Below are 18,516 nucleotides of genomic sequence, written 5' to 3'. Positions count from 1 at the left end.
GGCGGGCGGAGGGGGCGGGGCCGGGGCGCCGGGCGGCCCGCGCGACAGCGGCGGCAGCGGCGGCGGCGGCGGCCGCTGGGACTAGGCGAAGGCGGCGACGACGACGGAGGCGCGGGGCGCTTGGGCTGATGGCAGCGGCCGGGCCCGGGGCGGCGCTGTCCCCGGGGCGGTGCGACAGCGACCCGGCCTCCCCCGGAGCGCAGTCCCCAAAGGTGAGCGGAGCGCGCTGCCCAAGGGGCAGCGGCCCAGGCCGGGCTCGGGAGAGAAGAGGAGACCGGGCGGCGGGTCCTGGAGCAACAAGTGCGGCGGACAGTGGGCGCGGACGTCGGGGAGACCTGCGCGGCGGGGTGGGAAGTTGTCCGGGAATAGCTGGGACCGGGGGACTCGGGAAGAGTGCTTGAGACGAAGCGCCCCCAGCCTGGGAAAGTCGGAAAAGTTGGCGGCCTTGGGGATCTCAGTCGGGGAGACGCTGAGCGGGACGTGCGCTCGGGGTCCCGAGTTGGCAGAACGTGGTTTCACACCCACAGACCCGGCCAGCCGAGGTGGCCCCCGCCACGTGCCGGTCCTCCCTGGTGGGGTCTCTGACTGCTCGCAGGGGGCTGCTGGCTCCCTGTCCTGACCGAGGATGGTGCGGAGGGGAGGGCCTTACCTGGAACGTAGCCCTTAGGATTCCTACAGTTGTGAGCTGGTAAACTCTGTGTCAACTTCCGTTATTGTTTCTTTTCGAGAGGATCATTGTTTTTAAGTAAAAGTATTGACATACAGAAATCCTTAAAATGTCCACAAATTAATAAAATAGTGCTTAAAATTAACGGTGTCAAGCCAGTATGGACCATGAATACAGTGAAAAACATACTAAGAAATTTAATTATCTTTCAACTTCTTGATTGTTAGCTTTAAAAGGGAATATTAAGTCTACTTGATTTCATTCTTGAAGAGTGAAAAGGGGAATGATTTCTATGTTCTTTTTTAATTTGGAAAGTAATTTTAGTAAATTCCTAGGTGCTGGAGACATAATGAAATATAAAGTCACTGCTAATCACAACGTTAACATATATCAGACAGCTATGTGCTACCTGGCTCTTATGTGATCACTTCACTGCATCCTTGCATCAGCCACCTAGGCTTTAGGACTGGGGAGAAGCTTGCAGCACACAGCTGGTGGAGGGCAGTGCTCAGTAAGATTCTCTGGCAGCCCGCAGTGCCATGCTGACTTGGCATGCTAGCCTGTGCTGCCTTTTCATTCCCTTCCGTGGGCCTTTATTGAAATTTATAGTAAGAGTAGTAGTGTTAGGAGCTATAGTACCTTGATTTAAAAAAAAAATAGGAGTTTAAGCCTATTAATTAACGTAATGAATTGTTTTTAAAACATTTGATTACTTATTTCCTTAATGGAATGGCTCAACAACCTATATCTCCTATGAGTTTATCACAAAGTGTTGAATTTCTGCCGCAGAAGAAAAGGAATGTAGTTAGACGTGGTAACCTGTATCCAGTCCTTCTTCATCTCCAAAGTAGCTAATTAAAATGCGCCTCCGGGGGGCCAGTTGTAAGCTGAAGGGTACTATGAAACTTACTAGTATTTATTTCCCAGCTCAAATAGGAAGGCTTGCTTTGATTTTTAAAGTGGTGTGGCTACTAAAAAGCAGATGTTTGAACACAATCTAGTTGGTAAGAAAGTGAAAGCAGAGTACATTTAAAATACAGTTGAAAATTTAATTTCATTTCGATTAAAGGTCAGATTTTAGTTTTATTCATTCTTAAATTTTCTAATTTTTTAATCATTTAAATGTACAGGATGATAATGAAGATAACTCAAATGATGGGACCCATCCATGTAAAAGGAGGCGAATGGGCTCAGGAGACAGCTCAAGAAGTTGTGAGACTTCAAGTCAAGATCTTAGGTACTTTAAGGTTCAGTAGTAACTTTCGTAGACTTTTGCTCACTTCTTCTTCTCCTGCCTATTCCAGGCAGCAGAAACAGTTATTAAAAATTATATGTGTTGGCTGGAGAAATGGCTCAGAAGTTAAGAGTGCTTGCTTAACTGGAGGTTGGTTAGCAGCCCCACATCTCATCTCATAAGCTCCTGTAAACTCTGGAGGATCTCATGGTCCATTCCGGCCTCCACAAATGTCTGTATAGAGAGCAAACAAACAAATCTTCTAAAAAAGTCATATACTATCAAAGTAGGTCTCACTCCTGATAACTGTTAAAAAGTTATGGTAAAGTAGGTATATAAAACTCACCATTGTAACACTTTTTATATATAAAGAGTATATTTCAGTACAACCATCACTCTCGGCCCTTTCCAAAACTTTAGTAACTCAAACTGCCTAACCCTCCAGTACCTCCCATCCCTTCCTGCCTCCAGCTGCTGGTTACCACAGTTCTACTTCCTGCCCTGAGTATGAACCAGACAGTACCTGCCCCGTGTTATCTGGCTTACCCATAACCATAGTATCTTCAAGGTTCATCGTGTTGGAGCTCCTTAAGTCTGAACAATATTCCATCGTATGTTCTGCTACATTGTGCTCATTCACCTGCAGGCTGGGGTAGTTAATGCTGAAGTGAACACTGGCATTCAGACCCCTGTTCTTAATACTCTGGTATATAACTAGAAGTAGAAAGCTGTACCACACGTTGATTCTGTCTTCAGACTTTTTAAGGACCTTCCATACATTTCCATAGCAGTAGTACCAGTCTGCATTTCCACCAACAATACACCTTGCAACATTATTTTTGCTCATTTTGCTGATAGGCGTCCAGAAAGACATAAGGTGATCACCCACTGTGATTCTGTGTTGTATACCATGGCTAGTGGTGCTTGCCGAATATTTTTTAGGTGCTCTTTGATCATTTGATTTATGTTTTTGGAGAAATGTCTATTTACTTCTCTGTCCATTTCTCCACCCCTACCCCAGTTTTTGTTTTTGTTTTTGTTTTTGTTTTTTTGAGACAGGGTCTTAGTATGTTTCTCTGGCTGTCCTTGAATTTACTATGTACATGAGGCTGGCTCACAGAGCTAGATTAAAGGCATGCACCACTGTGCCCAGCTGTCCATTTCTCTTTTATTTTGTGCTGATGAGTTATGGGGCTCCTTTATGTATTCTGCATATGAATTCCTTTATCAGGTTTGTAAGTAATTCCCAGCACTCTGGCTCTTTCCCCCTGTAGTTGATAGTGTCACTTTCTAAAATCTAACTTTAATGTCTGCTTTTATAACTTTTGTTTTGAGTGTTAAGTCTAAGAATCTGTTGCTAACATAGGGTTTTCTAGGCAGCTCTTACATTTAGGATTTTAATTCATTCTGAGCTACCTTTTGGATGTGATGTGACAGGAGGTGAGGGTCTTTTCTGTAGCTTTGCGTGTTTCTGTTCTTTTGTAGCACCAGGTTTGGGTGCTTCATGAGCTAGTTTTTGAATGAATAAATGAAGCAAACCGTGGTTGTACTCCTGCCTCTAATTTAGAAGTTGGATTATGGAGATCGACACGTTCCTTCCCGACTTTGCTACTCAGGATTGCAGCTGAGTGCAGCACACTGCAACTTTCAGATAGATCTGGTCTTTGCTTCTGGGTTTGTAAAGTATAAAGAAATAAAATTATTGCTTATTGTCCAGTTCATTGAGAAAGCAGTTCTTGGAATTTCTGCTTTTCCAGTTGTCTGTGACTTACCTAGCGATAAATAAGGGTTAGAAGTTGCTTAAGTTGTATCTGGTATGCATGAAGTAATTGTGGTGAATGTTAAATTAAAAATATGTTAGAGTTGCTGCCTGCTTTGGTTTCTTAGACCTAGCAGTTAGGAGTCTTGAGTTTTACATTTTAACCTGCGTGTCTTTATGTGTGTGCACATGTGGGCGTGGGTACCTGCAGAGGCCGGGAGACTGTAGTAGACCCTGAGCTAGCGTTAGGACAGTTGTGAGATACCTGATGTGGTGCTAGGAACCGAATGCTCAGCCTCTGCAAGAGCCGGAAGTGCTCCTCACTGCTGAGCCATCTTTCCAGCCTTAGGTTCTTTGCATGTATAGAAATTGCCATGTATACATTTGCATGTATAGAAATTTAGTGGATTTTTTTATGTGAAGTTTTGGATCATTATTTTTCTTCCTTTTACCCATTTTGTAATTTTTCTCCATAAGCACAGCAGTAATAAAAAAGAATTGCAATTCTTTTGTTTGTTTGTTTGGTTTTTTGTTTTTTGTTTTGTTTTGTTTTTTTCGAGACAGGGTTTCTCTGTGTAGCCCTGGCTGTCCTGGAACTCACTTTGTAGACCAGGCTGGCCTCGAACTCAGAAATCCTCCTTCCTCTGCCTCCCAAGTGCTGGGATTAAAGGCATGGGCCACCACACCCGGCCCAAGAATTTCAAATCTTAAAATTGTTTTGAAAGTAATTTGAAATATAAATATGATTGAAATTTAATAAATGCCACATATAAGGCATTATCTGTATTTGTGTCTTAGCTTCAGTTACTACCCAGCAGAAAACTTAATCGAATACAAATGGCCACCTGATGAAACAGGAGAATACTATATGCTTCAGGAGCAAGTCAGTGAATATCTGGGTGTGACCTCCTTCAAGCGGAAATATCCAGGTACTTACGGCTTAGTGTATTAATGGATGACATTGGACTTACAACAGGGACAGGGTGGTTATGAGCGATTTCTCTCCTACTTACTTGTAAAGCGAGTACACTTGCTGAGTTTAATTTACGGTTAGCACTCAGAAGCCTACTATAGAGGTAGCCTACTATAGAGGTGGCCTACTATAGAGGTGGCCTACTATAGAGGTGGCCTACTATAGAGGTGGCCTACTATAGAGGCATCTGTGTGTCACCAGGTTCTTAAGGGGCAGAGTAAGTTCTAAGACTATAGGTGTGTAACATCATACCTACTTGAAGATAAGCTTGAAAAGAAAATCACTTTACAGCCAATGTTTTTGAATATAAACTGTTGCTCTGTGACCTCAGGAATGGAGTTAGCATCTAAGCTGAGCTTGCATTGTAGGAAGCCATTCTTAATGAGCTGCCCTAATGTAGTTAAGTGCTTAACTTTGGGTTGTTCTAGGTTTTAGTTTTTTTAATGTTTATTTCTTGAATTTGTAAGATTTGTGTGTGTGTGTGTGTGTGTGTGTGTGTGGTTACTTAAGAACACTTAGAATATTCAACAACAAATGTGCTTAAAATAGTTTTTTTAAGGCTTTAGAAGTTCTAAGATGTACAGTTTCAGTTTTTAATAGTTCTTTTGTTCTGCTTTTGGAGATTTAGAGCGACGAGATTTATCTCACAAGGAGAAACTATACCTGAGAGAATTAAACGTCATCACGGAAACACAGTGCACACTGGGTAATCAGCACCTGTTGTGTCTTTTAAGCTGAACACTTGTAGGTGGTAGGCAATTAGATCAGTGATCCATCTCCTAAAATATTTTACAAAATTAATAGATTATTTAAATAATAACTTGTTTACTTCATTTTAATTGTTAAAATGTAAAAGGCATGATTAAATTTTTTATACTACAATATAATTTTCTAATGATAACTTTAACAGAGTTGTCAGGTGTTTTGGGTGTAGAATTTTTATCTAAGCATAGATCTTTATCGTTTGTAGTACTGGGGACTGAACCCATAGATTCTTTGGCAAATCTTGTCAAACTTTTAGCTCCTTATAGCATATGCTTTCTTGATAATTTATTTTTGGTGAGTGTGTCAATGCCAACAGGCTCTTCCCAGCAGTAGGGAAAGATGTTGTGAAAGTTACATGGCGTGTGTAGACTGGCGAATGTTTTGAGATGTGACTCGATACTATTTCTGATATATAGATTTGGAGACTAAGAAAGATATACTGAGAAATAATTTTTACATATCCTGTGTTAATTATTAGTGGTTAGTATATATCATTCATAACTATCTCTAAATATATTCTTACAATTTACATAAAACAGAAAAAAATTCATTTGGTTCAAGAATTGATTTTTTTTTTTACAAGATAACATTTAGTTTTAATTGCTTGACTTTATTAGGAAGAGTAACTTATATTTTTACAATCTATTAATTTTGCTTTGATTACTATAAGATAGTAAAGAGAAGCTAGTTTTGAAAAAGCACCTGTGTTCACTTGGCCTTAAAATACTTATTTTCTTTTGGGGGGGCGTCTAAAATAGGTTTAACAGCATTGCGCAGTGATGAAGTGATTGACTTAATGATAAAAGAATATCCAGCTAAACACGCTGAATATTCGGTTATCCTACAAGAAAAGGAACGTCAGAGAATTACAGATCATTATAAAGAGTATTCTGTAAGTGATTTGAGGTGACTAATGTCTGCCTTGGGGAGGGGACTTTTTATAAAACTATATATAACTTCTAACTGTAATATTTTCCTTTCAGCAAATGCAACAACAGAGTACTCAGAAAGTCGAAGCCAGCAAAGTACCTGAGTACATTAAGAAAGCAGCCAAGAAGGCAGCTGAGTTCAACAGCAACTTAAACCGGGAGCGCATGGAAGAAAGAAGAGCCTATTTTGACTTACAGACACATGTAGGCTGACAGAGTTCAGGAGTATCTGGGTCTCTTTTGTTACTGCAGAATGGTCACTGTCTATTATTATTATTATTATTATTATTATTATTATTATTATTATTATTATTATTATGCTAGCTGTGTTTATTTTCTCATAGAAGTTAAGGTACCATTTTCCTGCCTCTCACCTTCCACCCTCCTTCCTTTTCTTCTTTCTGAAATCTCTCTGCTTTATGATTGAGTTTACCGAGCAAGGTGAACACTATGTATCTAACTCCCATGTCCCTAGAGGGTGGGTAAGAGCAGCACACTGAGCTTGTCTATTTGGTTTTGATGGAAGTCCTGTGAGGTTACACAAATGTCCCCTACATTTCATAGAAGGAGCCAGGTGAGCTACAAAGAAATTACACACTTCACAAAAGACCATGGTGAGCCAGAGACTTCACATTGCCTTCCTTCAGAGCCTGTGCACATGGTGAATAACAGGCACGGAAGTAAAGCACAGAACTCAAGCACACAGCTGGGAGGCACCACCTATCCCCTCGGTCACTGCTACTGTGTTAGTTACATTGCTAGCTTTTCTATAGTGTGGGGACATGGATGTCGTGTACACATGGGGATTCTTTTCTTGAAGCCTTGATTCCCAGGTTGGAATCAGTTTTCACATTTCTTGATCTTAACACAGGTTATCCAAGTGCCTCAAGGAAAGTACAAAGTGTTGCCGACAGACCGAACGAAGGTCAGTTCCTACCCAGTGGCTCTCATCCCGGGACAGTTCCAGGAGTATTATAAGAGGTAGTCAGTACTTTCATTATCATTGCTTTTTGGGCCTCCTAGAAATTTATGTTTATCAGTGACACCAAAAGATGTGTAGGATTTGTGTCTGCATTTTTCCTCTTGGGTTCTGTGTAAAGAGCATCATTCTGTTGGAAGTGAAGGCCTGCTGGTGAGGTCAGGAGTGCTGCCTCTGCCCGCCCTGTCTGCACGGGCCGGCCTCCAGTGCTTTCTGTGTGGCACATGGCCCCGGAGCTTGGTATCCTCGGGAAGCGCCTGTGAAATGAGGATCCTCTCCTCTCCTCACTTGAGTGGAGCTCACACATGCAGAGTGGAGAGTGACGTGACAGCAGTGGGAGGAGAGAGAAAAGAAGGGACAGATAAGTGCCATGGCGGCACACATGGCCACACCCCTGGAAGTGTACTTACTTCCTGTTTCCATCTTACATGGAACCAAAACCCTTTCAAACCAGTACAAATGGGTTGTTCTTGTTTCAGAATCTCTGCTTTGCTTCCAGCAGTAGACTTCATTCTGGAGACCAGTTCTCAGAGTAGGGGTTCTGCAGAAAACCCAATTTATAGCAAGGCAGAGCACTTGCTGTTTGATATTCTAATTTAAATTGTGTAAATTTTTAACTTCAAAAATTTTTTTCAGTCCAGAAATTTCTGAAAATCTGTTGGTATTCTTCCACCTTGTCTGTTCTGCTCTGGTGTTTTAGTGCTGAGGTAGCTCCTGAACAATAGCGCTTTGAGACCAGGAGGGCTTCGTGCAGCCGGACAGGACAGTACAAAGGGAGACTTAAATGTTGCAGTACATGCTGTACAGTGTCTTAAAGTAGTCGCTGTTAAAAACTGTTTGCTAATTTTTATCTAACTGTTGCACTTGATGACATTGTTCCGTCATTCTGTCAGTCTTGAGACATTGGCTCTCTGAGCCTGTTCTGTGAGTGGAAGGATGCGGTGCACAAGTCACCACGCCTCGGGTGTGTGGCTGAGCAGGAGCACGTCCTGGCTGCCTGGGTTCCACTCCTGTCTGCTGACACATCAGTTATCATTGTTTGCTTGCTTTGAGGGTAAAGGGAAAGAGTTGGGGAGAAAAATATTCTGATTGCGAAAAAGCATCATTTATCCCCACCTGATGACCAAAATGAAATTCTTCCTACCCATTTGTGTGAAGTATATGTGAGAGGCATAAAGCAAATTTAGTAGTTTTTACATATTTACTATTCAAGGAAGAATGAAAGCAGCCTTTCTAAACTTAGGTACTCACCAGATGAGCTTCGGTACTTGCCATTAAACACAGCCCTGTATGAGCCGCCCCTGGACCCAGAGCTCCCGGCACTAGATAGTGATGGAGACTCAGATGATGGCGAAGATGGCGGAGGGGATGAGAAGCGGAAGAATAAAGGCACTTCGGTAGGACTGTGCACCTGCAGGGGAGGACTCTTGGGTTATTTGCTGATTGCTTTCCTGGAACGTTAAATTGAACTCTATTACCAGACTGGTTGACTAGGACAGTCGCCTATATTTCTAGAAAATTTTCACAAGAATATTTAGTGTGTGTTGATATAAATAGGTTTTGCATTGCTTTTTTTTGGAGACAAATTTTATATTAAAAAACTATTTTGAGCAAGATAGGGAATTGTATTCAATATTAATATTCTTCTACCCAACATGCTGTTTATGCAGATTAAAATACTGAGCAAAATAGACTGATCTTTGCCACAGAGAAACGTCATTTTCTTGGCCGGGGCAGCACACATTACCCTGGGCTCCTTTGCTTAATCTGGGCTTCCTGTAGGAAAATGTTAGTTTACTAACGTGTAGGATATTTAGTTTTTTGGGGTGCCTTTTTTGAACAAAAAATTTAGTATATGTGCTGCTGAAGAGAGAACTCGTATCAAAAATTTAGCTGCTAAAAAGCAGGATGTTGGCTCTCAGAGCATGAAGGGCAGTAGCCCTGAGGTGGTTTATGGTTGTGACTTTTTGCAGAAATACACATTAAGCCACGGCTCTTATATATGTTAGAGTGTAGCCACCCAAATGTTTGTTTTCATTGAGTAGCATTCCCTTGTCTACAACAGCTTCTAACACATACTTAATCTTATGTGCTCCATGAAAGCAGGTTCTGCCCATGTTCACTTGGTGCTGCCTCTCCTGTCAGGTACCAGAGAGGAGCTAGCTATGGAAGTAAATAACGATGAACCCAACTTTATCACATTGCTCTGTGGAATATAAATTAATCGAATATTTGAGGAAAGCATTTTGACAGCATACCCAGAGTTTTTTCACAGATTTTGACCTGGCAGATTTGTTAACAAAGTTAATTCTAAGGACTTAATTAGATGTTAGCAAAATTTAAGTAGAAAAAAATGCTGATTTTAATGGTGCAGAATTTAGAAATAAATCTTTATCTACTGTGGTGATACAGTTACACCAAAGAATGTCGTGTAAAGACGATGAGGAAATGCATGGACTTTACCCACGTTTGCACACATGTGCCGTGGACATGGAGTGTGTGTGATTGTGTGCACATACTGATCATGTGTCTACTGATGCATACACAGTATGATAACATGTGTACACACATGCAGTGCAACCAGTCTTGCAAACTACACTGCCTGAATGAAACCACATTAGGAAGATATGGGGTATGTATGAGAGAGCCTGGGCCTCTGCAGGATAGAAACACACAGAGAAACCAGGAAGGAAGGAACATGCTCTTGTGCCCAGTCATTTCAGGATGTTTATCAGGTGGCTATGAATTTTTAAATTCACTTTTCATAATTTATGTGAATATAAAGTTGTTAGCAAACATTGAATTAGAAAGTGAATTAAATGGTTAGAAACAGAGATTTTGTTCCTTGAACAAAATGTCACACTGTTGTGGGTGACTAGGGATTTGGCTTTGAATCTTTTACAGTTTGGACATGGTTATGTATTTGCAGGAGTTTCATAATGACTTCTGCCACTCAGGAAAAATAAACATTTCAATAAATACAAAACTATGCATTCTCATGGTATGAAAAACATTGAAGCTGTGGAATGTAATAATAGTTGAGTTGGTAATTCCACTTGTGATGACTTACATCAAAAAGTGTACTAGTTGCCTAGGATACTTGCTAATAGAAATAGTTATTAGAAGGGTAAATAACTTTTAACATGGCTTTTCTTACTCTATTTAGACACGAATTTCTTAAAATCATCTTTATTTTTCACTGGAAAAAAACTTAAAAAAAAACATTTTCTGTCATTTAAAAACTTGCGACTCCACTGGGTCCTGACTCCAAGGAACCTTTGCTTCCCCTTGTTTGCTACAGGACAGCTCCTCAGGCAATGTGTCTGAAGGAGACAGCCCCCCTGACAGCCAGGAGGACACCTTCCACGGAAGACAGAAATCAAAAGACAAAATGGCCACTCCAAGAAAAGACGGCTCCAAACGTTCTGTACTGTCCAAATCAGCTCCTGGGTACAAGGTAGAAGAAAAAAGCCCCTGACTCGGCCTCTTTCCTGGCCAGCCTCTCCCTCATATCGTTAACTCTGAGCCTGAGGAGCTGAGCTTGCTGTGCTCCGCCATCCTGTCCTGTGCACCTGTCCACTGCTTTCTTTCTCTGGTGGCTTTCTTGTCACTTTTGGTCATGGTATAGCTTCTATTTCCTGTATATAAACAATTAATGGGTCTTTGTCCCTTTAAGTAATAACCAGACAAGTAGGAGGTTTTAAAACATTCTTTCAAGGCAGAACTTTTTTTTTTTGAGTGCAGGGCATACTTGTCTAGCATTTTGAATATCTGAACAGTTGGTGAAGCTTAACTTGGCGAGATGTGAAGTAGGGATGGATTTACCACCACATGAGGTGGTATTTTTGTAGTGCCTTTCATTGAAAATATTCAGGCTTATTCTAAGGATTGTTGAATCCAATTGCCAAATTTTGCCAGGTTTCGAATAGAAAATAGGAATAGCTGTTAACTTACATCATTGTTTTTGTATAACCTTTGGCAGATAGCTGGTATACCATTCTGTAACAAGGACTAAAACCTAGTTTGTGGATCTGATTATTCTTAGAGTAAGGGCGTAGATTATCAGAAACAATTAGTATTTTTCACATTTGTTTTCTGTCTGCCTCTCCCCTTGAGAAGTAGGATGAGAGGTGAGCAGCTGTCATGGTGCAAGGGGATGTAGGAGGATCATAGAATGAATGACATAGTGCTCAGCTTTGTGACGTGGATGGTCAAAGTACAGCATGCACTCCAGGTCTTGGCTGTATTAGAATATGCACCTGGTTCCTATATGGAGATGTACTAAAGGAAGGTTGTAAGTAAGAGTCTCGCTGGGTGAGTTGTTAAACACCTGTGTGTTAGTTAGCATTGCAACAAAGGCGCATTGCAGGGAAAGAACAAACAAAGTGAGCTGTGAGTCACTGCCTGTCAGCCTCACTGGAACATGCTTTTGTGGTGTAGCAACACAATCGATGGCTCACTCAGCAAGGACTCATTCCGAGGACAGCTTCAGTAGGCTGCTGTGTGATTTTGTATTTTTTTAAAACGTGTATACCTTATATATGCTTTTTAAACTAAAGATTTCAGTCACTGCTTAATAACTGAAACCAAAAAAACTCCAAAGATTATATTTCAGAGGCAGCCTGCAGGAGCCAACATGTGTCACTGTCTTAGAGGTGCCAGTGGGAGTGACAGCTGTCGGGCTGAGGAGGCATTTAAACAAGGAGCCTGTTTCATCATGCATTATAAATAGAGAATATTGAAAGAGACATATAGTACAGGTTAGAACTGAAGAACTATCCATATTATCACTCATCTAGTGAGTAAATCATATAGATTAATCTTAGTTACTAGTACTCAAGGGAGCCTCATATGCAAAATAAACATTTTATAATCTGTAAACATTTTTAGTAACTAAAAATGTTTCAGGTATTTCAAAGATAGGAACAGCCAATATATAGATAGTATATATTAATGTGAACAAAATTATTGAAAGTTAACCTCTGTATAGAAAGTATTAATGAGCCAAGATGTGCCTAACTATTTGGGTACTTCAAGCTGACACTCACACACTTTAGAATATGGGAATTAAGCATAATGTATGTGATGTAATAGGATGACTGGTGCTTACCCTCAACTTGTAGGACGGTATTGCTTGGGTTACATTAACCTGAAATTAAAGAGTAACTGTTAGGTTCAGGCCTACATACATAATTAATATCTATACTATGTTAGTGCTACCACAAAAGTTTCAACTTATTGTGCTATTTTTTCAACAAGAAAAGTAAGTATACACGAGCCTTTTATTTGAGATGCTGAGGGCTGTTGACTGAAGAAAACTAAAAGGCTGTGGCAGTGTGTGAAGGCGATCAGAGGGTCCTAGTGAGGCACAGGGCAGTCCTCCCCCTCCCTCAGTGCTGGTCTTCACTTTGTCTGTGAGGCCCTGGATGCAGGGTGTGGCCTCTTAGAGCTGGGATGCTGCAGGAACAGTGTGCTTTTGTGTGTTGAACTGTAGCATCTCTACAAAGGGCCACAGTGGCCTCTCTCCCACTTCTCCTGCTGCCCTCCCACCTATCACCTTTCTTCTTTCTTCCCCATCCCGCTTCCCTCTCCCATCCTCCAGTATTTTTCTTTTCAACAAGATGGAGATCATTGGGTAAGAAAAACGTGAAGTGGTTATCAGGGCATTGTGTGATTTTAAAGGTGAACCCCGAAGTTGCTAGTGTCTCCTTTTATTATAGGCATTATGTATACTTTAGTGATTATAGAACTTGAATTGCTCTAGAATGTGAATTAGTTTGTGTTTTATTTCTTTTGAGTTGCTTTGTAAAGAGTCAATGAGGAATTCTCTTTTCAAAATTTAATATTGTGTGGTTTCTTCCCTGACTTTAGTAAAAGATATTAGAGGACTTACTCTGCTAGTATCTAACTTAAAGTGTAAGTTTATCTTTTACATATAGTACAGGTTATTGAAATTTCTGCTGCAGATCACAGCAGTTAAGGCTCAATCTTAGAAGTGAATTTCCTAGCGTTTTTTTTCCACTGATGTCCAGGACACAGTTAGAGCATGTGCTTAGGATGCAGATGCAGCAGGAAGAGCAGAGTGACTAACTGCTATCTGGGAGAGCAGGGTATAAACGAGAGGAGGTGGAGAGTAGTCAATGGGACATTCTATATGTTTGTTTAACTCCATATTTATTATTTTGTAGAGACCTTTGTGATTGTTTAGTTATTGTTTTTTTATCATATTTATGTATAAGGTTGACTTTTTCAAAAATAAATAAGCCAAAATTGTTTTTGAATGCCTCTGTCATCTTTTGCAAAGAAAATATTTAAAAAAATTATTTAGGCCTGACAAGGTACACAAGTGGCAGTGAGATATTTAAAGTGAGTTTAGATCTCTGTGGTGTAGTAATTTAGAAAAGAGATACAATTATCCTGTCATCATCTTTGTCCCCCTTCCCGGCTTTTAAAACCATTTATTCGCCAACACCTATAGTACAAGTGAGCACCGATTGTGAAGGTCAAGATTACGATGCTCAGACATCCCTTCCTTGCCTTGGTAGTTTAGGTGTAGGAAACGTCTTATACTTTGTCTTATTCCATGTTTAAAGCCCTAATTCTGTGTATGTTTTTAATCTGAAAAATACTCAAAATATGCTTCGTGTATTTCTTACTTGACTACATTCTCCTTGTCCGATTACATGTCATAGTGACTACTTCTCTCCTTTACCATAGTTCTCCTAATTCTTTAGACATGGAACAAGAATATGCATACAACTTAGATTTCTACAGACATGCATGACTGTATGAATGGGACATCTTTTAATGAAAATGTTCAAATATTGTCTATTTTTTAAAAAATAATTTAGAGGTTCTGTGAAAAAAAAATCCAGTTTTGAAATAAGTGAATATATAAGCTTTTTAAAACTTAGGCTTAGCTTTTCTGTGTGGTCACTGGTACATGAATTTTCTTTCCCAATTATCAGTGACATTTGGCATCCTATTTCATTTTCCCTTCTTGGTCTTATATAGATGATGTGATGGAGCACAGAGTACTAAATTTAGGCAACACAAGTTTAATGCTGTTTATGGAGTACAGTCTAGGCTTTCATCAGCAGGGGAGGTTTATATCCATCTTATAGCTAGTTGCAGCTTACAAAAAGTTTCATTAGCAAATTACGAAAAGTAAAGAAAAGGTAATAACAGAATCCCTTTTGAACCCATAGTGAGTTCTTCTGGCATGAATTTATAGCCCTCTTCTACCCTTCCAGCCAAAGGTCATTCCAAATGCTCTATGTGGAATTTGTCTGAAGGGTAAGGAGTCCAACAAGAAAGGAAAGGCTGAATCACTTATACACTGCTCCCAGTGTGATAACAGTGGTAAGTAGAGATGTCTCCTTAAGATTTTAACCTCACCCTGAGTGTTGCCTCAAAAGCTAGGGTTTATTGTTGTCAACAAGGTGTCCATCAAAGAATCAACAAATAGTCACTTACTAGACATAGACAAAGCCCATGTATCCTCTACATTGTATTTTGATGTTTTTATAGTGATATTAAGCATGACAGCCATTCTTGGGAACTAATATTTTATATGCCTTAAGTTAAAAGTTCTTTTGTGAAATGCTATTCATGTTGGTTTTGATTTAGGCCACCCTTCTTGCTTGGATATGACCATGGAGCTTGTTTCTATGATTAAGACCTACCCATGGCAGTGTATGGAATGTAAGACATGCATTATATGTGGACAGCCCCACCATGAAGAAGAAATGATGTTCTGTGATGTGTGTGACAGAGGTTATCATACTTTTTGTGTGGGCCTTGGTGCTATTCCTTCAGGTAAAGATGAAAAAAACAAAACCCACATTATCTTGTGTGATGAAGATCTCCTAGCAGTTTTTTTAAGGCTGCATAAATGGCATGAATATGTTCCAAGTATGATCAAGCTGTTATTGTCCATGTCACAGATACTTGATTTTCATCCTTGCAACCAAGGGACCAAAGGACAAATGAGATGGCAGAAAGCCTAGGTTAGGTTTGGGGGAAGTATAGAATGAGCTGGTGTTTTCTCCTAAAATTCCTAAAGTAACAGCACCAGTCTGTCTCAATGGTTTGGTTTTATTTTTAAAGGTTATCTATTAACAAAGTGACTGCGATGTCTTTACATATGCTAAGAGATTTTTATAAAGTGAGGCAACATGACAATTCCAGATAACTTTAGGATGGACACAGATTCAAATAGTAAATCACAGTAATTCTATTAAAACATTATACAGGTAATTGTGCAATTTGAAGAACTTAGTTGCATAGTTAACACCGTATAGTACTCTATAAAAAAAGGGTCCTGGAAGTCCTTTAGAAATACCCAACTTGAATAGTCACTTAGGTTTTTGTAGTAATTCAGATCAAGTGTATGGGATAGGTGCTAGTTTTAAAGTGCATGGAGAGGGATAGAGAGGGAGAGAGAGAGAGAACACTGTTAGAATAGTGGAGGAAAAGGCCATAGAAAGCCAGCTTCTTTAACATGTTCTACATTAGGAATTGTGTTGTTGAGCTTTCAAAAGCATGATGGTATTTGAATTTTCAGAAGGGTAACAGTAGTTTTGTTTAAGGTACAAATGATTTTTACAATGCCGTTTGGCCATGCACTAACGTTCACACTGCATTGGTTACACTGATTAAGGGTTGTTTACATTCTCTTCCTTGGCTTAAGGAACCAGTCTGTACTCCCTCCCACTGAAAAATCCCAGGGAGTTATCACTACAGATAGCTCAGGAATGAGATTAGATGGTTTGTACTCAGTCCTATAAAAATAAAATTCCACTCTATATTAACTAACAATTTTTCTCCTAGGTCGCTGGATTTGTGACTGTTGTCAGCGAGCTCCCCCAACACCCAGGAAAGTGGGCAGAAGGGGGAAAAACAGCAAAGAGGGGTAAAATAGGCTTTGACCCTCATGTTTGGGATATTTGGTGCCAATTTATTTACAACACTTTCATTTTTATGCCAATAAAAACTTTTTTGAAATTAACGATGACCTTAAACATCAAGTTGATTTATTTCTTTATTAGCAACTTCTACCCTTGAAACAAAGTCAGAGAAATGGCTCATTTCCCCAGGCTTTAATTTCATAGTGTTGTTTTTTCCAGAGATCAGCAGAAAGAGGTAGTAGCAACTTAATTTGAAGTATTTCTTCTTGAATATAACAAAGTTACCACTTGTTATGACTCTGTCTTGACCTGATTAGGTAGTATCATAGTTACCTAATAACCAGAAAGCTCCAATCTGGCTAAGCAGAGGAAAGGGCAAATGGCCCAAGATCTGGTACAACAGGATTTGGACTCTAAATCACCAGCACAGCAACAGTTTGTCAATACTTGCTGCCAGGAGAGCTTGCTTGGGTATCAGGTACCATACCCCTACTGTGCAGAGGCTCTGGGAAGAGCGAACCTGTCACTGCATTTTCCACCTGGCTTTAAAATGTTAAAGACTTTAAAACTCGAAGTGCTGTACTTCATTTAAATGTCTATAAATTCTACAGTCATCAACTTCTGCACCAGCAGTAAAGTTTAATCTGATTTATACAGCCTGTTACTGTAATCTTCTTACTCACCTGACTAACCAAAATGCATTTAAACATTTTATTGAGCAGACTCCTTTTTATAGGAATTTTAATCTCTAAAATATTGTGCTTGCTGCTTTTCCTGCTTGGGGAGTAAACTGAGGTAACAAAACTGTATGGCTTTATTTTTCCATCCTAGTCTAGAAAAAAGTAACCAGAGTTTCACCAGGTCAAGTAGCTAGGTTCGCAGCAAACTGTAATCGCTCTGTGAAAATAAGGGTTTGTGCTCCAGCATATTCAAGGGATCAGAAGAGAATTTCAAGCACCAGTTTCAAAATGCTAATCAATATCGTCCAGAGAACTGATTCCTCCTCTTGGGCTGCCTCTTCTGGAGCGTAAGCCTGCTGCTGACTGGCTCCTGTTGGGTCAGTGAAATAGGCAGCCTCTCCGAATGGGTACTGATCCACAGTTCTGTCATAGTATACCCTCATCTCAAAGTCGCTCTCATGGTGAGAGGGGTGTCCATAAATTCCTATCCCGACCGGTCGCTGGAAGTGTGCCGGTATAGAGACCACATCCTGGCCGCAAGTGACAGACTGCAGCTCATAGTCGTCGAAGCTCGGGTGCGGAGTGCTGTCCGACACGTACAGGTCCGCATCCCCTCTCAGGCTCTGCATCCTGAGAATAATTTTACCCTCATGGTTCAACCGCAAGTAGCTGTAATTCCCGGCTCCTATTTGGCCCTGGACCACGTGCAGAAGGAGCCACTCCTCCGGGACGTCGTCGTCTTCCAAACATTTTACCAGGGTCACCACCTGGGACGCCAGGATCATCAACAGGGCGCGCCTCCAGGGAGTAGCCATCGCTGGGGCACTCAACTCGGGGACTCCCTCATCTGCAGTCGCTGTGCTGGGAAGGTACGGGTGACAGGCGTGACCCGAGGTGCTCGTCCACGCAGACCAAGATTCGTGCACCTGGGTCCCGGGAACCGACGGTGGGGAAGGGGAAGGAGAGAAGGGATAAAGAGTAGGGAACAGCAGAGAGGGAGGAGCAGAGGAGGCGGGTGGGAAGAGGGAAGCGGTAAGAGGGACCTTAGGACAGGCCCCTGGGGGCGCAGGTGTCTGGAGAATAGCGAGGTCGCCAACCCCGAACTCACCGCCACGCCCCGCAGGCCACGCAGCACCCGCAGCACCCGGGCTCAGCCTGGAACTCGCCCCAGCTGGCGGAAAAGAGGCCGCGCCCGGAAGTGTGGTACTCCGGAAGCGAGGGCTTTTGGGAACCAACTCCGGCCTAAGGGACCGGAAGTGAGGTAACGCCAGGCTCTCGCGAGAATAGAGCAGCTTTCCCCCGTAACCATAGCGACGCGGCTGGCGTGGTCGGTGAGTTCCGGGGAAAGTGGGCTGGACGGTCGGTGAGGCTGCCAGGGATTGCAGCTTGCGACAAGCTCCCTTGAGGGGATGACTGGGAAGCCTGCTCCCGGATGGCGGAGGGCCGAGCCGCGCCCGGTCCAGCCTTCTCCTCCCGCGCCCCCAGAGCCGCGCGTGAGTGGCCTCCCTAAGCCCTGCAGCACAAGCCCCTGAGTGCGGGCAGCACCGGGAGGGACACTTTTGGATTTGTCTTAAACCATGACAGAAGGGAAATATAAATTTCAACATGAGAACTACTAGTA

At 41.5% G+C, this 18,516-nt stretch overlaps 3 protein-coding genes across 23 annotated transcripts in view; 2 read left to right on the top strand and 1 right to left on the bottom strand.

The window, feature by feature from the left end:
* The first annotated feature begins 62 nt into the window (after positions 1 to 62).
* On the top strand, positions 63 to 16,329 carry Phf10 (PHD finger protein 10). Of its 2 annotated transcripts, NM_024250.4 has the most exons (12): positions 63 to 212; positions 1,798 to 1,904; positions 4,459 to 4,589; positions 5,256 to 5,339; positions 6,157 to 6,290; positions 6,382 to 6,531; positions 7,199 to 7,308; positions 8,550 to 8,703; positions 10,608 to 10,763; positions 14,560 to 14,668; positions 14,936 to 15,124; positions 16,139 to 16,329. In NM_024250.4, the coding sequence occupies exons 1-12, from the start codon at positions 129 to 131 to the stop codon at positions 16,222 to 16,224; spliced, it is 1,494 nt and encodes a 497-aa protein (NP_077212.3). In that variant the 5' UTR covers positions 63 to 128; the 3' UTR covers positions 16,225 to 16,329. The 2 variants fall into 2 exon arrangements, with proteins under 2 accessions (NP_077212.3, NP_001347912.1); NM_001360983.1 differs by lacking the exons at positions 14,560 to 14,668; positions 14,936 to 15,124; positions 16,139 to 16,329 and having other exon boundaries at positions 10,608 to 13,579.
* On the bottom strand, positions 15,384 to 18,139 carry 1600012H06Rik (RIKEN cDNA 1600012H06 gene). 4 transcript variants are annotated; one of them, NM_001083881.1, is made up of 2 exons: positions 18,004 to 18,139; positions 15,384 to 17,821 (listed from the first exon to the last, which is right to left on the bottom strand). In NM_001083881.1, exon 2 carries the CDS (start codon positions 17,708 to 17,710, stop codon positions 17,153 to 17,155), a length of 558 nt encoding a protein of 185 aa, NP_001077350.1. In that variant the 5' UTR covers positions 17,711 to 17,821; positions 18,004 to 18,139; the 3' UTR covers positions 15,384 to 17,152. The 4 variants fall into 4 exon arrangements, with proteins under 4 accessions (NP_001077350.1, NP_080727.2, NP_001077349.1 ...); NM_026451.2 differs by having other exon boundaries at positions 15,384 to 17,756; NM_001083880.1 differs by having other exon boundaries at positions 15,384 to 17,751.
* Wdr27 (WD repeat domain 27) overlaps positions 18,064 to 18,516 on the top strand; it is a 158,431-nt gene continuing 157,978 nt past the window's right edge. For 8 of the 17 annotated variants that reach the window (XM_006524929.4, XM_011246612.3, XM_006524928.2 and 5 more), the window contains exon 1: positions 18,083 to 18,226. The gene's annotated coding sequence lies outside the window, so the exon portion shown is untranslated. Of the gene's footprint in view, positions 18,389 to 18,516 lie in introns of all 17 variants that reach the window. The other 9 variants (XR_001782112.2, XR_003952182.1, XM_011246616.2 and 6 more) reach the window with 3 other exon arrangements.

This window comes from Mus musculus, chromosome 17 (assembly GCF_000001635.26).
Source record: "Mus musculus strain C57BL/6J chromosome 17, GRCm38.p6 C57BL/6J".
Lineage (NCBI taxonomy): Eukaryota > Metazoa > Chordata > Mammalia > Rodentia > Muridae > Mus > Mus musculus.
This window is presented reverse-complemented; position numbering and strand designations above follow the sequence as displayed.

Excerpts from the sequence above, each read along its gene's own strand:
- Phf10 (NM_024250.4), top strand. The coding sequence starts at position 129 with ATGGCAGCGGCCGGGCCCGGGGCGGCGCTGTCCCCGGGGCGGTGCGAC. Across the intron at positions 1,905-4,458 it reads ACTTCAAGTCAAGATCTTAG|CTTCAGTTACTACCCAGCAG; the intron begins GTACTTTAAGGT and ends TTTGTGTCTTAG. Across the intron at positions 6,532-7,198 it reads ATTTTGACTTACAGACACAT|GTTATCCAAGTGCCTCAAGG; the intron begins GTAGGCTGACAG and ends ATCTTAACACAG.
- 1600012H06Rik (NM_001083882.1), bottom strand. The coding sequence starts at position 17,710 with ATGGCTACTCCCTGGAGGCGCGCCCTGTTGATGATCCTGGCGTCCCAG.